This window comes from Mirounga angustirostris, unplaced genomic scaffold, assembly GCF_029215605.1.
Source record: "Mirounga angustirostris isolate CCGP_5_RB_7025 unplaced genomic scaffold, mMirAng1.0.hap1 SCAF_2, whole genome shotgun sequence".
In the NCBI taxonomy this organism is placed as follows: domain Eukaryota; kingdom Metazoa; phylum Chordata; class Mammalia; order Carnivora; family Phocidae; genus Mirounga; species Mirounga angustirostris.
Window position 1 is genome coordinate 11,722,882 of NW_026991710.1, and position 18,854 is coordinate 11,741,735.

The 18,854-nt window shown below is 43.7% G+C and overlaps 1 protein-coding gene across 11 annotated transcripts in view; it reads left to right on the plus strand.

Annotated features, from left to right (window-relative positions):
- CC2D2A (coiled-coil and C2 domain containing 2A) overlaps nucleotides 1–18,854 on the plus strand; it is a 133,916-nt gene that overhangs the window by 15,845 nt on the left and 99,217 nt on the right. For 10 of the 11 annotated variants that reach the window (XR_010409301.1, XM_064584295.1, XM_064584302.1 and 7 more), the window contains 2 exons: nucleotides 14,840–14,928; nucleotides 15,265–15,366. Coding sequence is in view for 10 of the 11 variants with exons in the window: in XM_064584295.1 (XP_064440365.1) it covers nucleotides 14,840–14,928; nucleotides 15,265–15,366 (191 nt within the window). In the remaining variant the exon portion in view is untranslated. The remainder of the gene's footprint in view (nucleotides 1–14,839; nucleotides 14,929–15,264; nucleotides 15,367–18,854) is intronic. The other variant, XM_064584299.1, reaches the window with a different exon arrangement.

An 18,854-nucleotide genomic window follows, 5' to 3' on the forward strand; every position in this document is an offset into this window, starting at 1 on the left:
GACTGGCTCATTTCACTTAGCATTATGTCTTTAAGGTTCATCCACATTGTAGCATGTGACAGGAATCCGTTACTTTTTAAAGCTGAATCATAGTTCATTGTATGTATATGTCACATCCTGCTGATATGTTCATCCTTGGTAGACATTTGAGTTGCTTCTACCTCTTGGCTATTGCAAATTGTTACCAACATGAATGTGCAAATATGTCTTCAAGCTCCTGCTTTCAATTCTTTTGGATACACAGAGCAAGAAGTGAGACTACTGGTTCATCCAGTAGTTCTATGCTTAATATTTTGAGGAACCAGCATACTTTTGCATAGTGGGTGCATCTTTTCTATTTCCACCAACACTACACAAAGTTCCAGTTTCTCCACATCCTTACCAACATTTGTTATTTTCTGTTTGTTTTGTTTCTACACTAGCCATCTTAGTGGATGTGGACTGATCTGTCATTGTGGTTTTGATTTGCATTTCTCTAATGGTTAGTGATGTTGAGCATCTTTTCGTGTGTTTGTTGACCATTTGTATATCATGCTTGGGAGAAATGTCTATCCTTTTCCATTTTCTGATCAAGTTATTTGTTTTGATGGTTGTTGTTGAGTTACAGGCATACTTTATGCATTCTGTGTAATAACCCTTATCAGATACATGATTTGCAAATTTTTTCTCCCATTCCGCAGTTTGCATTTTCACTCCATTGATTGTGTCCTTTGATGCACAAAAGCTCTTGAGTTTGAGGTAATCCCATTTGTCTGTTTTTGCTTTTATTGCCTGTGCTTTTGGTGACTTAGCTCATAAATCATTGCCAAATTCAGTGTCATGAATTATTTCCTCTATGTTTTTTCTAGGAGTTTTATAATTTTAGGTCTTACATTTAGGTCTTTAATCCATTTTGAGTTCTGTTTTGTTTTTTTTATATGGTGTAAGGTAAGGGTCCAAGTTCACTCTTTTGCATATGAATTGCCAGTTTCCCAACACCATTTGTTGAAGAGATAGTCCTTTTCCCATTGAGTGTCTTGGCACCCTTGTTGCTTTTGACCATATTTGCAAGGGTCTATTTCCGGGTTCTCTATCTATTCCATTGATCTGTATGTCTGTCTTTATGCCAGCACCACAGTGTTGTTGTTTTTTTTTTTTTAAGATTTTATTTATTCATTTGAGCACCACACTGTTTTGATTACTGTAGCTTTGTAACATGTTTTGAAATCAGAAGTGTGAGACCTCCAATTCTAGTCTCCTTTTTCAAAATTGTTTTGGCTATTTCAGGGTCCCTTAATATTTCATATGAATTAAGGATGAATTTCTCTATTTCTGTGAAAAATGCCAGTAAGATTTCAATAGGGATTACATTAAATCTGTATATCACCTTGGGTAGTACTGACATTTTAACAATATTAAGTTTTCCAATCCATGAACATGAGCTATCTTTCCAGTTATTTGTGTCTTTAATTTCTTTCAGCAATGTTTTGCAGTTCTCAGTGTACGAGTCTTTTGCCTCCTTGGTGAAGCTTATTCTTAAATATTTTATTCTTTTTCATGCTATTCTAAATGGAATTGTTTTCTTAATTTACTTTTTAGATTTTTTTGTTGTTAGTGTATAGAAACACAACTGATTTTTCGTGTCAACTTTATATCCTGCAACTTGGCTGAACAGTGCTTTTGTGTAGAATCTTCAGGGTTTTCTATATGTAAAACCATGTCATCCACAAACAGAGATAGTTTTGCATCTTCCTTTCCAAACAGGATGCCTTTGGTAGCTTTTTTTCTTGCTGTCTTAGTATGTCTGAGCTGCTCTAACAGAATACCATAGACTGGATAACTTATAAAGAACAGAAATTTATTTCTCATAGTTCTGGAGGCTGAAAAGTTCAAAATCAAGCCACTGGCAGATTTGGTGTCTCATAAGGGGGCCCACTTCCTGGTTCACGGATGGCTGTCCTCTTGCTGTATCCTCAATGGTGGAAGGTTCAAGGGAGCTAGTGCCTTTTAAGGGGGAGCCCTTATGACCTAACTACCTCCCAGAGGCCTCAGTTCCAAATACTATCACCCTGGGGGTTCAGTTATAATCTAAGAATTTGGAGAGGATACAAATACTCAGTCTATAGCACTTAACCTAATGGCTCTGGCTAGGATTCCAATGCCATAATGAATAAAAGTGGTGAGGGGAGGCATCCTTGCCTTGCTCCAGATCTTAGAGGAAATACTTTCAGTTGTTCACCACTGAGCATGATGTTAGTTGTGGGATTTCATATATGGCCTCTACTATGTTGAAGTAGTTGCCTTCTAGCCCTATTTTGTTGAATGCATTTTTTGTTTTTTTAATCATAAAAGGATGTTGGATCTTGTCAAATGCTTTTTCTGCATCAGTTGAGATGATCATGTGGTTTTGTCCTGAGTTCTGTTACCAAGGGGTATCACACTGATTGATTTTCATATGTTGAACCATCCTACCAACCCCCCAACCTGGGCTGGGCTAATACTTTGTGTAAGTGCATCATGAAGCTCTGTCTCATGACCGATTTATGAATACTGTTTACATTTCCCTGGGCGAAACCTCTGATTCAATGGTTTCCCTAGCCCCAACAAGACAATTTATGTTAACAACACTATGGGACTTTTTAAGCTCACATAATTCCATTTTATTTTCTTCCCCTAACCAATTAATTGTTTACTTGAGGCATCCTCCACATCACCCAGCCAAGATAGATAGATGATAGATAAATAGATGGATAGATAGATGATAGATAGATAGATAGATAGATAGATAGATAGATAGATAGATAGATAGATAATAGACAAGGCAGGCAGACAGATGATAAAATTTGACAATCTTGAACTCTGAGAGCTTCAGAGCACATTCTGAGCCAGGTAGCAAGCTTTCTGATAGGATTTCTATCAAGATTCCTCATTCTCTATCCTTGCCCACATCCCCTTACATTGCCAAGATACTAAGAGAAATAAACATGTCAAGCCAGCAAACATTCCTTGAAGCCTAGAGAAACTGCAGTCAGACTCACTACCACTGTTTGTACTTTCAGTCATGGGACCTTGAGCAATAACCTAATCTTCCCAAGCCACGGGAGCCTCATTTATAAAATGGGGATCATAAAAACCTCCAGGTAATACAGCCCTTACAACAGTGAAATCAGATGATACACAGAAAGCACCTGGGGAGGGGCTGGTACATACATAGTAGTCTCCTCCAGCCAAAAGAAGAACTTGTTGCCACATAACTAACAAAAATAATTACCATTCTTGAGTGCTAAGGTCAATGCATGCATTACATCATGTAATTCTCAGAACAGCACCATCATGGGGCATTGTTTCATTGGCTAGGAAACTATGTTCCAAAAGAACTACCCACCAGAGGTGGTGGAGTCAGGACTCAAACTCCATCTGTAGACCTCTGTGCTCTTAATTGCCACAAAAAATGGCATCATTTGACACAAATCGCAACCCTGACTGGTCCTTAAAGCTCCGGGTTTGCAGTTGCCCACGGAAGGTGCAATAACGATGCTGCAACCAGCACTGTCCACAGGGGCTCCCAGGCCCCCCACACACTCTTCCTACGGGGCACAGAGCCAGCTTAGAGCCTTCACAAGAGTGTCACTCTGGCTGTGCCTCATTTTTTTCTGCAAAAGAGTGTCACTTGGGGGAATCACCTACCTTACTCTTCCTGCCTAAACTAACTTTTCTGTATTTGGGGGTTTTGCTTATTGGTTTATCTTAGCCTCGCTACTTACCTTTCAAAAATCAATATATAGGGCTCCTGAGTGGCTCAGATGGTTAAGCGTCTGCCTTCAGCTCAGGTCATGATCCCAGGGTCCTGGGATCAAGTTCCACATCAGGCTCCCTGCTCATCGGGGAGCCTGCTTCTCCCTCTGCCTGTCTCTCTCTCTCTCTCTCTCTCTCTCTCTCTCTCTCTCTCTGTCTCTTATGAATAAATAAATAAAATCTTTTTTTAAAAAATCAATATATATACCACCTCCTTTGGAAAGTTTCCCCTATGCCCCAGGGTGGGCTGAGTAGACCCCCTCTGGGCTTCCTGGCTCCTGTACCCATGCAAGTGTCTGAAGTCATCTTTTTTTTGGTGCATAGCCTCCCCTCTCCTCTGGACTAGAAATTCTTGAGGGTAGAGACTGACTTTCAGGTCTGCTAAGCACAGGGCTCGTACCCCGATGGCACTCAACGATGCTTACCGAGTGAACAGATGTCTCAAGCTGGCCTCGCTCCTTTTTATGCAAGGCCATGCTCTGGCTTAGGTATGCTCACGTACCACGCCCACCGCATCCTCCCAACCAGGCCTGCTCTCCTGGACCCGGATCTTTGACTCCTTCTTACATTTACTTCCCAAACCTCTCCTGGCTCTGGCCTCCCCCTTGGTGCCAGCACCCCTGCTCCTCACCTTGAACCTACGAGCCCTTCTACACTATAGCATTCCTACAGGCCTCCAAGGGGTGTGAAAGTCAGGCTGTATTCAGATACTCAGATGCCAGCACACAGATTCTGCGGCCTCCCCCCGCACCAGGCACATGCTCAGAAGGGCCACCTCCCTAATTAACAGCAGCATAAAATCATGCAGTAAAAGCTTTGGCTCCTAATCAGCTATTCAAACATGCATACAGTCCTGACATTCCAAATAAAGAAGGCACTGAACAGGCTCTAGTTCCAAATCAAATAAACATCTAGAGAAAAAGTATACACATTTCCCCCATGATTCCAACTTGCACCATCTCCTAAGGGAGTAACTATCAAATGTTAAGTAGTTTCTTACGAACATAAATTTCCTCATTACTGACATCTGTTTCCCATTCATTCGTGTTAGCTTCTCTGATTAAAGCATCATTTCAGAGCCAATTTCTCAGTATTGGTGGAAAAGAAAGTAGGGAATCTGGTGAAATCTGATGCAAATGTAAGGAAGTAGATCATTCGTTTTAGGCTTACTTTTAAAAAGGCATCAAGTCCTGGAGAGACTGACCCAGGAAAGAAATGTCACAAAGGACTGTATGGGACCCAGAGGAGACCTGCCTGAAAAAGCTGGGTCTTGGGAGTTACCTGGGTGTCTGGCAGTGGGAGAAGGGAAAGAACATTCTAGTCAGAGCATGCATTCTGGGAAATGTAGGAAAGGTCAAAAAGTTCACCAGCACTAGCGTTCGCTACCTCACACGGTACTGAGGGGACTAAATTAAAGCACTAAAACAAGTATGAATAAATAGTACATTGTATTCTATAACTTTTTTTCTGGATATTATGATGTTTGACATCTTGAAAAAAAACAATCTTTCTGGGTTGAGGAAATTTGAGCCAATTCTTAAGAGATGGCAAAGGACTCAGAGAGGAGTGTGCCTCTGAGATGCACGCTGACCAATCCAGAGTCCACCTCTTTCGGGCGGATGCCACCCGAGGAAGCAGTATTCCTCTGCCTGCATCATCCCAGGGTCAAATACCAGGCAACTAGGGACACCACTATAGCTTGGAGTCCCCCAGAATAATTCAAACTAGCCAGGCCTAAACTGTTCACCCTGCCCTGCTTGTCTTTCCCTGAGAAATCCCAATAAGGGCCATGGCCTAAGGGCTCACCTCGCTCCCGGCTTCTGCCTCCTGACCACCTTTTGGTGTCTTTCCGTGTGACCCTGCGTGGTGTGCCATGCCTCCTGGTTCTAGAACAAGGGAGTATGAGGAACTGTTAGCTGAGCCTCTCCTCCGTGTCTTGTGGCCCCCCTACTGACCATATCATAAGAGTACAAGTACAGAACACAACCAGCGTGATGATTAGTTGTCAGGAAAGGCATTTTCCAAAAGACTCCTTTAAGCAAAATTGCTCCAGAGTCATCTACCCCCATGTTCATCTCCAGTCCTGACCCTACTCCAGTCTAACTCACATCAGCACTGCTATTGTGGAGGGGGCCAGGGAATTGCCCGTTTGCCTAATTCACTGGTCAGTTGCCAGTCTTCCCCTTACTGACTTTCAGCACATTTGGCCCAGCTCACCACCACCTCCTCCCTTTGCCCTTTGCTTCCAGCAGTCCTCTCTTACTTCTCCCCCGTGGGCTGTCCCTCTCGGTGTCCTTGCTGGTTCTTACATCCCCAGCCTCTAGGAGCACCCAGGCTCAGGGCCTGGCCCTCTTTTCTTCCTCAATCCTCATTCTCTTGGTCATCTCAAGATTTGAAATCCTAATGTATACATATCGTGTGTGTACCTGACCAGTCCCAAACGGTTATCTCCAGCCCAGGGCTCCATCGGACTGAATGGACGGCAGCCTTCTACCCAATACCTTCTTTTGCCTGTCTAATGAGGCAACTCATATTTTTAAGAGCCTTATTGAAATATAATTTGCATAACATAAAATTCACCCACTGTAAGTAGAAAACTCAATGATTTTCGATGAATGTAGATTTGTGCCACCATCACCGCAGTCCAGTTTTAGAACATTTCATCACCCCAGAAAGTTCCTTTGTGCCTATTTACAGTTAATCCCGACTCCCACCCCAGCCCTAGACAAACACTGGTTGGTTTTATATCCTTACAAATATGCTTTTTCTAGACATTTCCTGCAAATAGAATCATATAATATTTGGTATTTTGTGTCTGGCTTCTTTCACTTAGCATAATGTTTTTTGGGTTTCATAAATGTTGTAGCATCTATCCACATTTTGTTCCTTTTTATTGCTGAATTGTATTCCATCATATGGATGTACCACATTTTACTTATTCATTCACCTGTTGATGGACATTTGGACTATTTCCAGCTTGGGGCTATTATGAATAATGCTGCTAAACACCTTTACAGTGTGTCTTTGCATGAATATTTGTTTTCATTGCTTCTGAGAAGTAGTAGAATTTCTGGGTCATATGATAAATTTTATATTTAACTTTATAAGAAACTACCAACCTGTTTTACAAAACGGCTATGTCAATTTACTCTCCCACCAACAGTTATAAGAACTGTCCACACTTGGTATAATCAGTGTTTAATTATAGTCTTTATAAGGTGTATAATGGTACCTTGGTGTGTTCTTAACTTGTATCTCCCTAATGATTAATGATAGTGAGTATTTTTGTCATATGCTTATTAGCCATTTGTGTATCATCTTGGTAAAATGTCTATTTAAATGTTTCCTCATTATTAACTGGATTCTGTCTCCTAGTATGGAGTTGTAAGAGTTGTCTATATATTCTGGATACAAGTACTTTATCAGATCAATAACTCACAGATATTTTCTCCGAGTAAATGTCTCATCTTTTCATTTTCTTAATCATGTCTTTTGAAGTACAAAAAGCTTCAATTTCGATGAAGTCAAGTGCATCACTTTTTTTCTATTATGGATTGTCCTTTGAGGGTTATATTGAAAAATTCTTTGCCTAACCCAAGTTCATGAAGTTTTTCTCCTATATTTTCTTCTATAAGTTTTATGCTTCTGGGTCTCACATTTAGTTAGGTCTGTGATCTATCCTGAGACAACTCAGATTTCACTCTCCTGAAGCTGAGCTCCTGATCTCCTCCTCCTAACTTGTTTGTCCTATAATCTTCCCATCTCATGAAACACACGTTTCATTTCTTCTATTGCTTGGGTCATCCTTAACTCCTCTCTTTATCTGCCCCCATCCATAAGTCCCCATAAGTCCTGTTTGCTCTACCTTCAAGCTAGACATAAATCCGCCTATTTACCACTACTTCTACCCACTCCTATCCCAATCCAAGCCACCTTCAGCTTCCATCTGGAGTATCACACAGCGTCCCAGCTGATGCCCTGGCTTCTGTTCTCACCCCAGCAGCCAGAATGGTCTTAGGAAAACAAGGTCATGTCACTCCTCTGTTCCAACCTTCCAGTGGTTATCACCTGACTCAGAGTTTAAGCTGAATTGTGTAGGGTGACCTACACAGTTTGGTTCCCACTTATCTCTATGACCAGCTACCCTGGTATTCCATCTCCCACCCTCATATTTCCCCTTTCTGCTCTGGTCCTACATTAGGTATGGCCCTGTCTCAGAGTCTTTGCACCAGGTATAACTCCAACTAAATGCTCATCCCCCAGCCATCTGCATGGTTTGGTCGCTCATTTCCTTCACCTGTTCCAATGTCACCTTGAAGCCCTTGCTTGGCCACTCTACTTAAAACTGCAATACACCCCTCCCTCCTGGCCCTCCTCATCCCTGATCCGGTTGTATTTGTCTTCATACCACCTATTACCATCCGACTTATTAAATATACTGCCTGTTTGTGGTCTCTCTTCCCAGCCAGAAAACACACTCTATGAAGATGAAGGTTTGTTTCTTTTCTTCACTGTTCCATCCTTCGAGCCTTGTATACACAATAGGTGCTCAATATGTATTTGTCAGTTGAGAGCTTGAAAACTGGAGAAGCTAATATAGCACGTCCAAAATTGGGTTTTGTAGCATGCTAGCAACCTGACAGAGAGTCACGCCTGCAAAAATACGCCAAGTTCAGACCCTTTACGTGTCACTTCCCCTCTTGGAAGTTCACAAAGCTTGTTCTGAGAGCACTCAGTTACCTTAGCATCACTCAGGCAGTCACTGGCCCTCCTGAAGGAGGTTTACGGTTTTTCCGCTCTGCCCAAGGCAATGTGGAAGGCTCAACTGCAGGCAGAATTGTTATGGCAAAATATATCGAGGAAGCCACCTTGCAGAATCTCAGCCCTGCCTAAAGGCCCCTTGCCCTATCCCACCACCCGGAGTATAGGGACAGAAGGCAGGACTGGCCAGGCCCAGTCTTGCACAAGCTGATGATCCCTGTCTCTGTCAGCTCCAGGTGCTATAATGAAATACCATAGATCAGTGGCTCAAACAACAGACATTTATTTCTCACAGTTCTGGAGGCTGCGGAATCCGGGACCAAAGCTCAGAATCATTCGGTTCCTGGCTAGCAGATGGCCACCTTCTCACATGATGGAAAGACAGAGAGCCAAGGTTCAGGGCTTTCTTTTCCTAGGACGGCCCTAATCCCATCATGGGAGCCCCACCCTCATGACCTCACCTAAACCTGATCACCTCCCATAGATAGGCTTCACCTCCAGATACCATCACATGGATGGGGTTGAGAGCTTCAACATGTGAATGCTGGGGGGACCAAAGCAGTCAGCCCTAAACAATCCCCAAGCCTGGGGGTGTGCTAACGCACAGAGATGCAGGAAGGAGTAATGGGCAGAGCCAGATAGATCTTGGGGTCCAAGCGCCTCTGAGTGAGAAGGAGACATGCGCCAAAATAAGGGCCCCATGTTTTCAGTTACATAAAATGCAATGTTAATGAGACTATGAAATAAAGAAGCAGAAAAGAAGAATGTGACCACAGAAATCCCTCCAGACCCCTCAGCAAATGTGAACCATCAGCCACGCTGAAGCTCAAAACCCAGGGCAGAGCCAGCTATTTTCAGCCTATTTTGACTTTCATTTTATGTAGTAAAATTTTCACAAGTGATGCTACTCTGCTGGATAAAAATTAGAAAATCAGGAAAAGGAAATAGAAAAAAATAGTCACCCACATTCTTACATCCTAGTGACAAGCACCATTAACCTGAGGCCCTTTCGTTGTGCTGGGGTTTTCCTGCCTGACAGCCGAAGATGTCCTACGTTCCCAGACGGCTGGCAGTGGCTGAAAGGACACTCCATTTTCTTACATCCATATGAAGACGGTTAGATGTTGGGGACAGTTGGACGGATTGTCATCACGTTTTCCCTCTCAAGCCTGTAGGATATTGCCTCTGTTCCCCTCCAGTTTCTCCTACTGAGGTCGAGCTGCCTTCTGTCCCACACTCTCCCTACCCACCAACTCCATATTTGTATTCTATCCAGGAATTTTGTAACAGGGGGTGGGGGAAATTATTTATATGAGTGAGAGAAGAGGCAGGAATTAAAAGGCAGGTCAGGCCAGTGTTTCCCCCACCCTTTTGTCCATTGTCCCTATGAGAATTATGCTATATGTGGGCGCCTGGGTGGCTCAGTCGTTAAGTGTCTGCCTTCGGCTTGGGTCATGATCTCCGGGGTCCTGGGATCGAGCCCCGCATCGGGCTCCCTGCTCCGTGGGAAGCCTGCTTCTCCCTCTAACCCTACCCCCTCTTGCGCTCTCTCACTCTCTCTCTCTCTCAAATAAATAAAATCTTGGGGCGCCTGGGTGGCTCAGTCTGTTAAGCGTCATGGTCCCAGGGTCCTGGGATCAAGCCTTCAGCTCGGGTCATGGTCCCAGGGTCCTGGGATCGAGCCCCGCATTGGGCTCCCTGCTCGGCGGGAAGCCTGCTTCTCTTCCCTCTCTCGCCGTGTCTCTCTCTGTCAAATAAATAAATAAAATCTTTTTTTAAAAAAAGAATTATGCTATATGTAAGTTGCCATAAAAAATTTTAAATATTTTATTGGTGACATAAATATATAAATATTAACAAAATAGAAGTATATTAAGAGAAATATTAATGTTTTAAAATAAAAATGTTATATCACTCTTGAAGTTACCCAAAAGAATATAAATGCCACAGTGTTCGGATGACCCCTATCAACTCCTTCAAAAATCAGAAACAAGCTCTCCCTGCACAGTTGGAAATTGGACACCATTCCCTTTTCTTCTTGAACTTCTTCATTCCACTCCTCCCTGCAAGAATTTTAAGTAACCTGTTTCTATGCTGAAAAGTCTTTCATTACTCACCATATTAACAAACTGAATTTTTGATCACGCTATTATCACAATTATCAGTAGTGCCTAGCTGATGAAAACATAAAGGTACTATAGGGTTTGGTAAATATTTATTCATCATAACAAGTAAAATAAATAAAAACACTTAGTGTATTCTTTCACTAGAAAGGGCGAGTGGAAGAGGGAGGTCGCTATACAGTCATTATCATGCTCACCTGTTCTATGTGAATCCAGATAATACCAATACAAATCCAAACCCAAATACCCCATTTCTGATTTTATGTCAAGTCCCTGGAAAGTCCTGGTATACACCGTGGTAGACAGAGAGCTCAGGTCTCAGCAGTGAGAGTCACAGAACAACACCTTGCAAGAAGGATGGGAGTCTCTTGGCACCAGTAAGGGGAGGAGGGGAGGACTTCCAGACGGTGGAGAAGGAACCGTAGGAACTTCTCCGTAAAAACAAGATCACATCGACTTGGGGACAGATGAGATTACGTTATTTCAAAATGCAGTGTCTATCTTCCTAGAAAGTGGCTGTGTTTTCCTGAGGGGTCAGGTTTAAAGGAAGTGATTAAGAGAAAAATGGAAAGTGTCCACCGTTTCGTGAAGCTTATAAGGAGAGAGAGATGGGGTATGATGAGCATGAGTGACAGGGAGGGTAAAGGACACAGAGCAGAGAAGATCCGGAAGCATTTGCAAACACGAGGCTGATGCAGCCTCGGGATGGGTGGGTTTACTGGGAAGCCAGAGCAGCGTTGTGAGGACATCATCCTGCTGCCTCTGTGAGAAACACCACCTTGCCAAGGAAATCCGTATATCATACCAATTGACGTCATATATATATGTTTAACGGAGTGTCTCACAATTCTCTCATTATCTGCAAGTTCTTGTAGCCCTCCAAATCAAGTCTTTCCTAATTTTTAAAATTATTTTCATCACACCCTTCACATTGGACTCTGCGGAAACTTTATTCACACCAGGTGTGCTCGGCTGTGTCCAAGAGCCTGTGTGTGAAACTGTGAAGTCACAGCTGTCCTCGGGCTTGGCAAGTCAGCCCTGGTCCCCAGGGCAGGAAAAATAGACATGGTTTGGGATCACATGGCAGAGTAGTAATGTAGTGAAGGAACTGACACTAAATTAGGGGAAACAATGTCTTAGGAGGGTTATTATTTTTTTTTTTTTAAGATTTTATTTATTTATTTGACAGAGAGAGAGAGACACAGCGAGAGAGGGAACACAAGCAGGGGGAGTGGGAGGGGGAGAAGCAGGCTTCCCGTAGAGCAGGGAACCCGATGCGGGGCTCGATCCCAGGACCCTGGGATCATGACCGGAGCCGAAGGCAGACGCTTAACGCCTGAGCCACTCAGGTGCCCCTATTAGGAGGGTTATTTTAGTTCTAGTTGTTTAAAGAAACACTGCTATATTATTCTACCCAGATAAAAATGAAAGCACCTAATCTCTATCAGTTATTATGTTAAAGGGAATGAATGAGAGTACACATGGTTCATCATGTTATCTTGAAAAAACTGTGTCATCACCATCTGGTTTCACCCAAATGAGAATTACATTTATCGTAATTTGTACAGTTTCCCTCACACCCTCCTTTATGTGTCTTCCTTCATTGATTTAGTGCTGCTCAGTGCCAGGTACATAGGTCACCAACACAGTCTTTGCCCTTGAGTGGGTCACGTTCTCGCTGGGAAAATGACACCTCCCCAGCTAGTTGTGCAGATCAGACTCGGGAATGTCCACACCCTGGAAATGTCTTCCCCTAGCATGGACTCTAAAATGTCAAGCAAGAACTACTTTTTACCATTTCAAAATCTTTCAAAGCTTTTCAAAGCAACCCTAGAGAAGCCACTTTGGTTTTTTTATTCAGAAGAGATAGTGTTCAATAAAATACCTTGTCTCCCTTTTAAAGACAAATATATAAAATTATTCTAGTGAACTACATATAAATGGTAGCTATTTTAAGTAAAGTTGAAAAACTGATTCTCTTTTTTTTTAAAAAAAAAAAAGGAGGGGAAGTAAATAAGCAAGGTGCATTTTCATGTTTAAAGACACTTATTGTTGACTATAAACATCCTTCTTTTGGGGGCAGAAGCAAGGTGGGTGGCCAGCTAGAGAACAAGACTGGCGAGCACGAGTCCAGAAGCCCTTTCTTTACCCGCTCAGGGGACCACACACACTTAATGACACTTGCCATGTGCCTGCCCTGTGTGGCTGGGGACTGTGGAACCTGGGGGAGGAAACAGGTATCAACCAAATAATCACACAAATATGTAAGTTCAAAATGTGGCCAATTCTGTACAGGAAAAGTCTTGGGACCCTAACAGAACAGCGGATAGGATCTGCCATGTTGACGTGATCTTTAAAATGGAAAGTAATGGCTCGATCATTTTTTCAAACGAGTTAAAAAAGAATGTCAAAGGCCATTTCAGGGTTGGGTTGACGGAGATTCTCTTAAAGAACTTGAATCTCAACCCACACACCCAAGACCACTATCTTTACGGCCACTATTTCCTGCCTCCTTCCAGGCACGGAGTGAGTGCCATGGTTGGAGCCTATGGAAGAAGGATTTTCTGCCTTTCTATCACCCAACCTAACAAACTGTGCCAGGCTGCAGAAATGAGCTTGGAAGCCCAGGACCCTCTTCCCTTGTGCACGAAGCCAGCGCCGAAGGAGCTGCAAATCTGTTGCTAGCGGGGACCTTTGCAGCCCATCCCTCCTCCTCCTCTTTCTCCCCGCTGCTGGTCCTTCTCCCTTCTAATAGAGTATCTTCTCTCGCTTTTTCTTGCACTTGCCAGCCCTCCTCCTCTCAACAGTGCTGATGGCCACAGGTGTCAGAAACCCCTCTTCCTGCATGCTCTGCCTCAGGAAAGGCTTTCTCCAGACACCAGCATCCGCCACGGTAGACATGCTTTCTCAGCCTTTCCTCCAGGCCCAGCCTTGCCCAGAGCCCGGGTGCTGGACAAGCACACGTTTTCACATCCCACCAGCACCTCAGATGTGTCCTGTGACCAAATAAGGCCCATCAGTGTCAACTCAGTCAAAACTCAGGCATCATTCCCTCCTCCTTCTTTCTCTAAACCAGGGGTCCTCTACCTTGAGTGTGTGCTTAAATCCCCTAGATTGCTGGGCTCCAGCTTCTGGGTCACTAGGTCTGGGCCTGGCCTGAGGATTTGCACACCTGACAAGTACCGGGAAGATGCGCTACTGCGAGAACCACATGACCTCCTCTGGTCACTGGGTCCTGTTGTCCTTTCCTTCTCATGGCCTCTGTGTGGTTGCTCCCACTGACTCACGGGGACTTCCAAGCTGGGGTCCCTGGTGCCTTCCTCTCTCCACCCACCCACCCCATACCTGCAACCCGAGGACTCCCCCACCACTTGGAGAATAAGTTCTAGGCTCCTTCGTGTGACATCACAGGCTCCCCATAACTCGATCCCAAACTCCTGCCATCTTATATCCTACTCTACCCCGGTCCGGCCCTTCTGCTCCAAACGTGGTAACATTCTGTTCCCCAAACACTTTGGTTCAGCGCATTGGGAACGAGAGAACCAGGAGCAGTCCCAAACATCTCACATCCCAGGTATGCAATCAGAGAGCCAGTCACTTACTCCGGGGGCCTCAGAGTCTGGGTCCTCAAGATCCCTAGTGGTCGTAACACCTGTGTCCTCCCCGAAACTCGAAGGTACACAACAGTCCATGAGATTTACACATATATTTAACAATAGGTTCAAAATAGATGCCGTGTCTACGATGTAGCCTAGGGCCATGGCTTGGGACTGTAGAAAGGTTTCTCTGAAGTGATCGACACTGTTGGAAGCTGAACCCGGACTCATTAGCTATCTGTTCACCTACAAGCCTGTTTCTCAGTTCAACAGATTGGAAGGTCTGTTCCCACTGGTAATTGAATTGGTGCATCTGTGAACCGTCGAATGTCATTCATTTTACTCTTGGTTAAGTTGGCGTGGCGCTCCTGGCAGGACCGAGGTTCGCCCTGTCAGTCACAAAGAAGCCAAGACATGCACTCAGTACGTCACATGGACGTCTGTCAGCATGAGCTCATGTTTGCTTATGTAAAGTTCTAACTTTACAAAATAAAATTACATTCTCATGTTATTTTTTAATCTCATCTTCCCTTTGGGGAAAAAAAAAAAACGTTGTTTTAAAGTGATTTTCCTGTGTTTTTTTAGGCTTACCTCCAATTCCTTCAGCTTCCAGGACAGGCTTTGCAGAATTTTCCATGAGGGAACGCATGAGAGAGAAATTACAAGCTGCAAGGGTGAGGAAAACCACATGAATATTTTGCTCGGTGGCTGATTGCCATTCCTCAGGTCTCGTCTGGAATGCTCTGTCTGCTCAAAACTGCACGGGTTTGAATGCCGTTAGATTTGTTTTTCTTGTTTTAAATGTTAATGTGGTATTTAACATTGGCACAGGTGGAAAATTATGCTTAAGAGGTAGTCAGTGTCGTTTTCCTTAACCATTTCACTTGCTCTTCTCTCTTGAAGAGGTGCAGCATGTAGTCTTTACAGATTGTTTTCTACCAAGATGGTGACTGAGGTTTTCACAGCATTCCTGTTGCTACCCAGCAGTGATTCTCTGTTTGACTTTGTAGTCCAAAGCAGAAAGCACGTTGCTGCAGGAAATTCCCACCCCTCGGCCCAGGCGCTTACAAAGTCCCAGCGAGAAAGAATTGGAAACTGAATTTGGCACGGAGGTGAGAAACGGACCTTCTCTACTTTGTGATCAAAAACAATGAAGCAGAAGATAACATCTCCAGAGCTGTTTCTAGAGTTTCTAGAACAGAGCTGTGCACAGAGGAGGCATTCAGTGCTTATCAATAATCATCATAGCTACCATTTATAGAGTCTTGCTCAGGCCACGTGTTTTCCCTGTGTTCTCATATGTCATTATCCCAACACCCTGAGGTGTGGGTTCTGTAGTGTTCGTTCACATTTGACCAATGAGGAAACTAAGGTTCAAAGCAGCCGCGAGGCCGTTCCCAGGTCACAGGGCATGTATGCAAGAGTCAGGATCAGATACCAGCTCTTTGTCATTCCCAGTCTGTCTTCCTGGGTCAGTGTTGCTGGCCTATGGATCTTGCTGGGAAGCAGAGAGAGATAGGAGTGCAGTAGGAAAGTAAGGTGGGATGGTGGGGGCCTTGAATGTCACACAAAGGGCCTCGGTGGTTTCCTACAAGCCATGGAAAGCAGTTGACCACAGGCTGGGGAGGTGGTTTGAATGCACTGGAGTGAATTTTGTTTGAGTCCGAGGTGCTAGGGGGACATGTCAACGTGTGAGCCTCTAGAAACACATACAAAAGAAGGGACCAGGCTTGGAGAAACCAGTTTCGGAAGCATTTCTACTATGGTGAGTTTTGGAGTTTTGAGCAGCCTTTGTTTCCTGATACAACAAGACTGAATGAGGGCGGTCTTGACACTTGGAGAAAAACTGACAGTTAAGACCCATGAGGAGGATAGGAAGCCAGTAAAAGACAGAAGAAAGTCTTGTCAGGGGTGTAGATGAAGGACAAGCCTGTAAGAGGGTGGAATAAGGAAGGAAAGAACAGAGCAAATGGCTCAATGAAGTGTCTACAAGTCTAATCCACTTGTTTGTTGTGGATCGTGATGGTTTGGGTTGGTTTCACTCTTGAGACAAAGAAGCGCAGGTGTGAAGGAATTTCTGTAGAAAAACCACTGACTGCTTAGAGGATGCCTTCTCTTTTTCTGTGACGAGATGTTATAACATTTTGCCTATATTCATCCCAAACAAGCCAAAGTTTGCACGATTACAAGGAAAGTTATATCCGTGTTCATGTTTCATGGCCCATGATTCTTTAGTAGAAACGTTCCATGGTCTGATGAAATGGTTTTATGACAGTTTGTTGCTCCATTCTGCTGAGGAGACATTTATTTTTCTTTGATTCCAAATTATTTTCTTCATTGTAAAAGCCATAATTTTAAAATATTGAAAAATAAAAACTACATAAAATCTCATCAGCTTGACACAAACACTTCCGTTATGTTGTTAGGTGTGTGAATCCTGGCATCTGGTCAGATGGGCTAAATGATTGGATGATCTGGTCTCTTATATCTGAGCCTGTCTATACTTTTTTTTTTTAAGATTTTATTTATTTGAGAGAGAGAGAGAGAAAGAGAGAGAGAGCATGAGTGGGGGCAGGCAGAGGGAGAAGCTGGCTCCCCGCTAAGCAAGGAGCCTGATGTGGGACTCGATCCCAGGACCCTGGGATCATGACCCGAGCTGAGAGCAGATGCTTAACTGACTGAGCCACCCAGGCATCCCTGAGCCTGTCTATACTTTCTAATTGATAACCATTCACAAAGTCATGGCAGCTCTCACTTGTCCATGGGCCATGAATATGATATCCCCAATAAAGCTTTAAGTTGTAGAAGTAAAAATATACTCCCTTGGCTTACAGAGTATTTATTGCTTTTTGTGAGCAGGACCTTGACTTATATCTATTATATTCCATATCCCCTAAGAGCCATTCTATGGATTTGAGGTGTTAGGAGAGGTCATCAAAAAGGCATGACCGCTGGTTGACCTGCGAGCTGGACCCAAGCACTTGGAGGCTCCTCACCCCCTCTCCTGTCTTGGGAATGTGTGTCCCACTTGCCTTTCCCACTCCCAGAAGCTGCCCCAGGGATACAGCCTTGAGATAGGAATGTGGTGTTGACCATCTGCCTGGTATACTTGACTGAACCCAGTTAGGACCTCTGTATAAACTTCTAAGATTTGGCAGGCAGGGGCGGGGATCTCATCTTTCAGTCACCCAACACATGCCTCGGAAGTTCCCTTGCCGATTAGAACTTCCACCTCCAAATCTAGAATGGTCTGCTTCTCTTCAGTCTCTCCTTGCCCTCTGCGTGCATTCATGGCCAATTGGCAAAACAACATGAGACGAACAACAACTGCCTTATCTCTCTCTCTCTTTTTTTTTTATTTTCAGAAAAGTCCCAGAGGTGGGACACGGCTAATGCTCTCAGTCTTCACTTAGCTAAGCCAGGAGCTCTCAGATCTGGGCTATAACTCACCTTCCAGTCCACGGGCTTTTTAAAAACACCTCCCTCTGGTTTTTTTCTCCTTGATGACCCCAAGTGGTTAAGAAAGTGAATTTTAGTGAACGATATGGAAAGGATATATAAAATTGCTTTCAGCACAGCCCTGGAACCATAACAATACGGGATGATTTTAGCTCTCAAGGAAGAAAGAAAGAAAGAGAGAAAGAGAGAGAGAAAGAGAGAGAGAGAAAGAAAAAGAAAGAAAGAAAGAGAGAGAGAGAGAAAGAAAGAAAGAAAAAGAAAGAAAGAAAGAAAGAAAGAAAGAAAGAAAGAAAGAAAGAAAGAAAGAAAGAAAGAAAGAAAGAAAGAAAGAGAGAGAAAAAAAAATTCCGGTAAAGAAAAATCAGTTCTAAGGCACACTAAATAAGATAAATATGTGTGTCTACCTTAGCCAATTGCAGGGAGGAAGAAGAGGCATCAGGCTTATACATTTTGGCTTAGGGAATGAAACAGCTTCAATAGTCAATTTCATTGTATTTTGTATTTCTTTAGATTCAGGTTAATCATGATAGTGCCTTTTTAAAGTCTGATTCAGCCATCAGAGGCCGTATAACTTACCAAAGGGAAGAGTAAAACCGAGTGGGCAGGAGCTGGGGGAGTGCAGAGCTCAGCTCATGTCTCAACGACCTGCATGCATGGTGTGACAGGACAGGCTGACCTGGCAGGAATGAGTGACTCCTTTTCCCATGAAGTTGTGACAGACAGGCCGGGTTCCATAGTTTCTTTCTCTTCCAGTGTTGGGTTTCAATGATACAGTGGACAACGGTGCAAAATAGCCAAGTTACATGAACAATTGACTCATTGCCCTTTTTTAGACCTGACCTCAGGCTATTAACAGAATATCTCACAGAGCAGATTTGTTGATGTATAGACCTCAGCCCAGAAGGAATATTGAAAAAGTGGTCCATTTACATCCTCTTGAGCAAAGAATGGAAGACAGGAAGAGCCCAGATGCTGGACCCCAACTGCCCAGCGTTAAATGCTGGCAACCTCACTCACCAGCTGCATGATCTTGGAAGTGTAATTTATCTCCTCTCTGGACCCCAATTCCCACCAGAAACTAGAGCCTGAGGCAAGGATTTTTCATGCCTTATTTGTGTGGCTTATTCTGAGAAGTGGTATC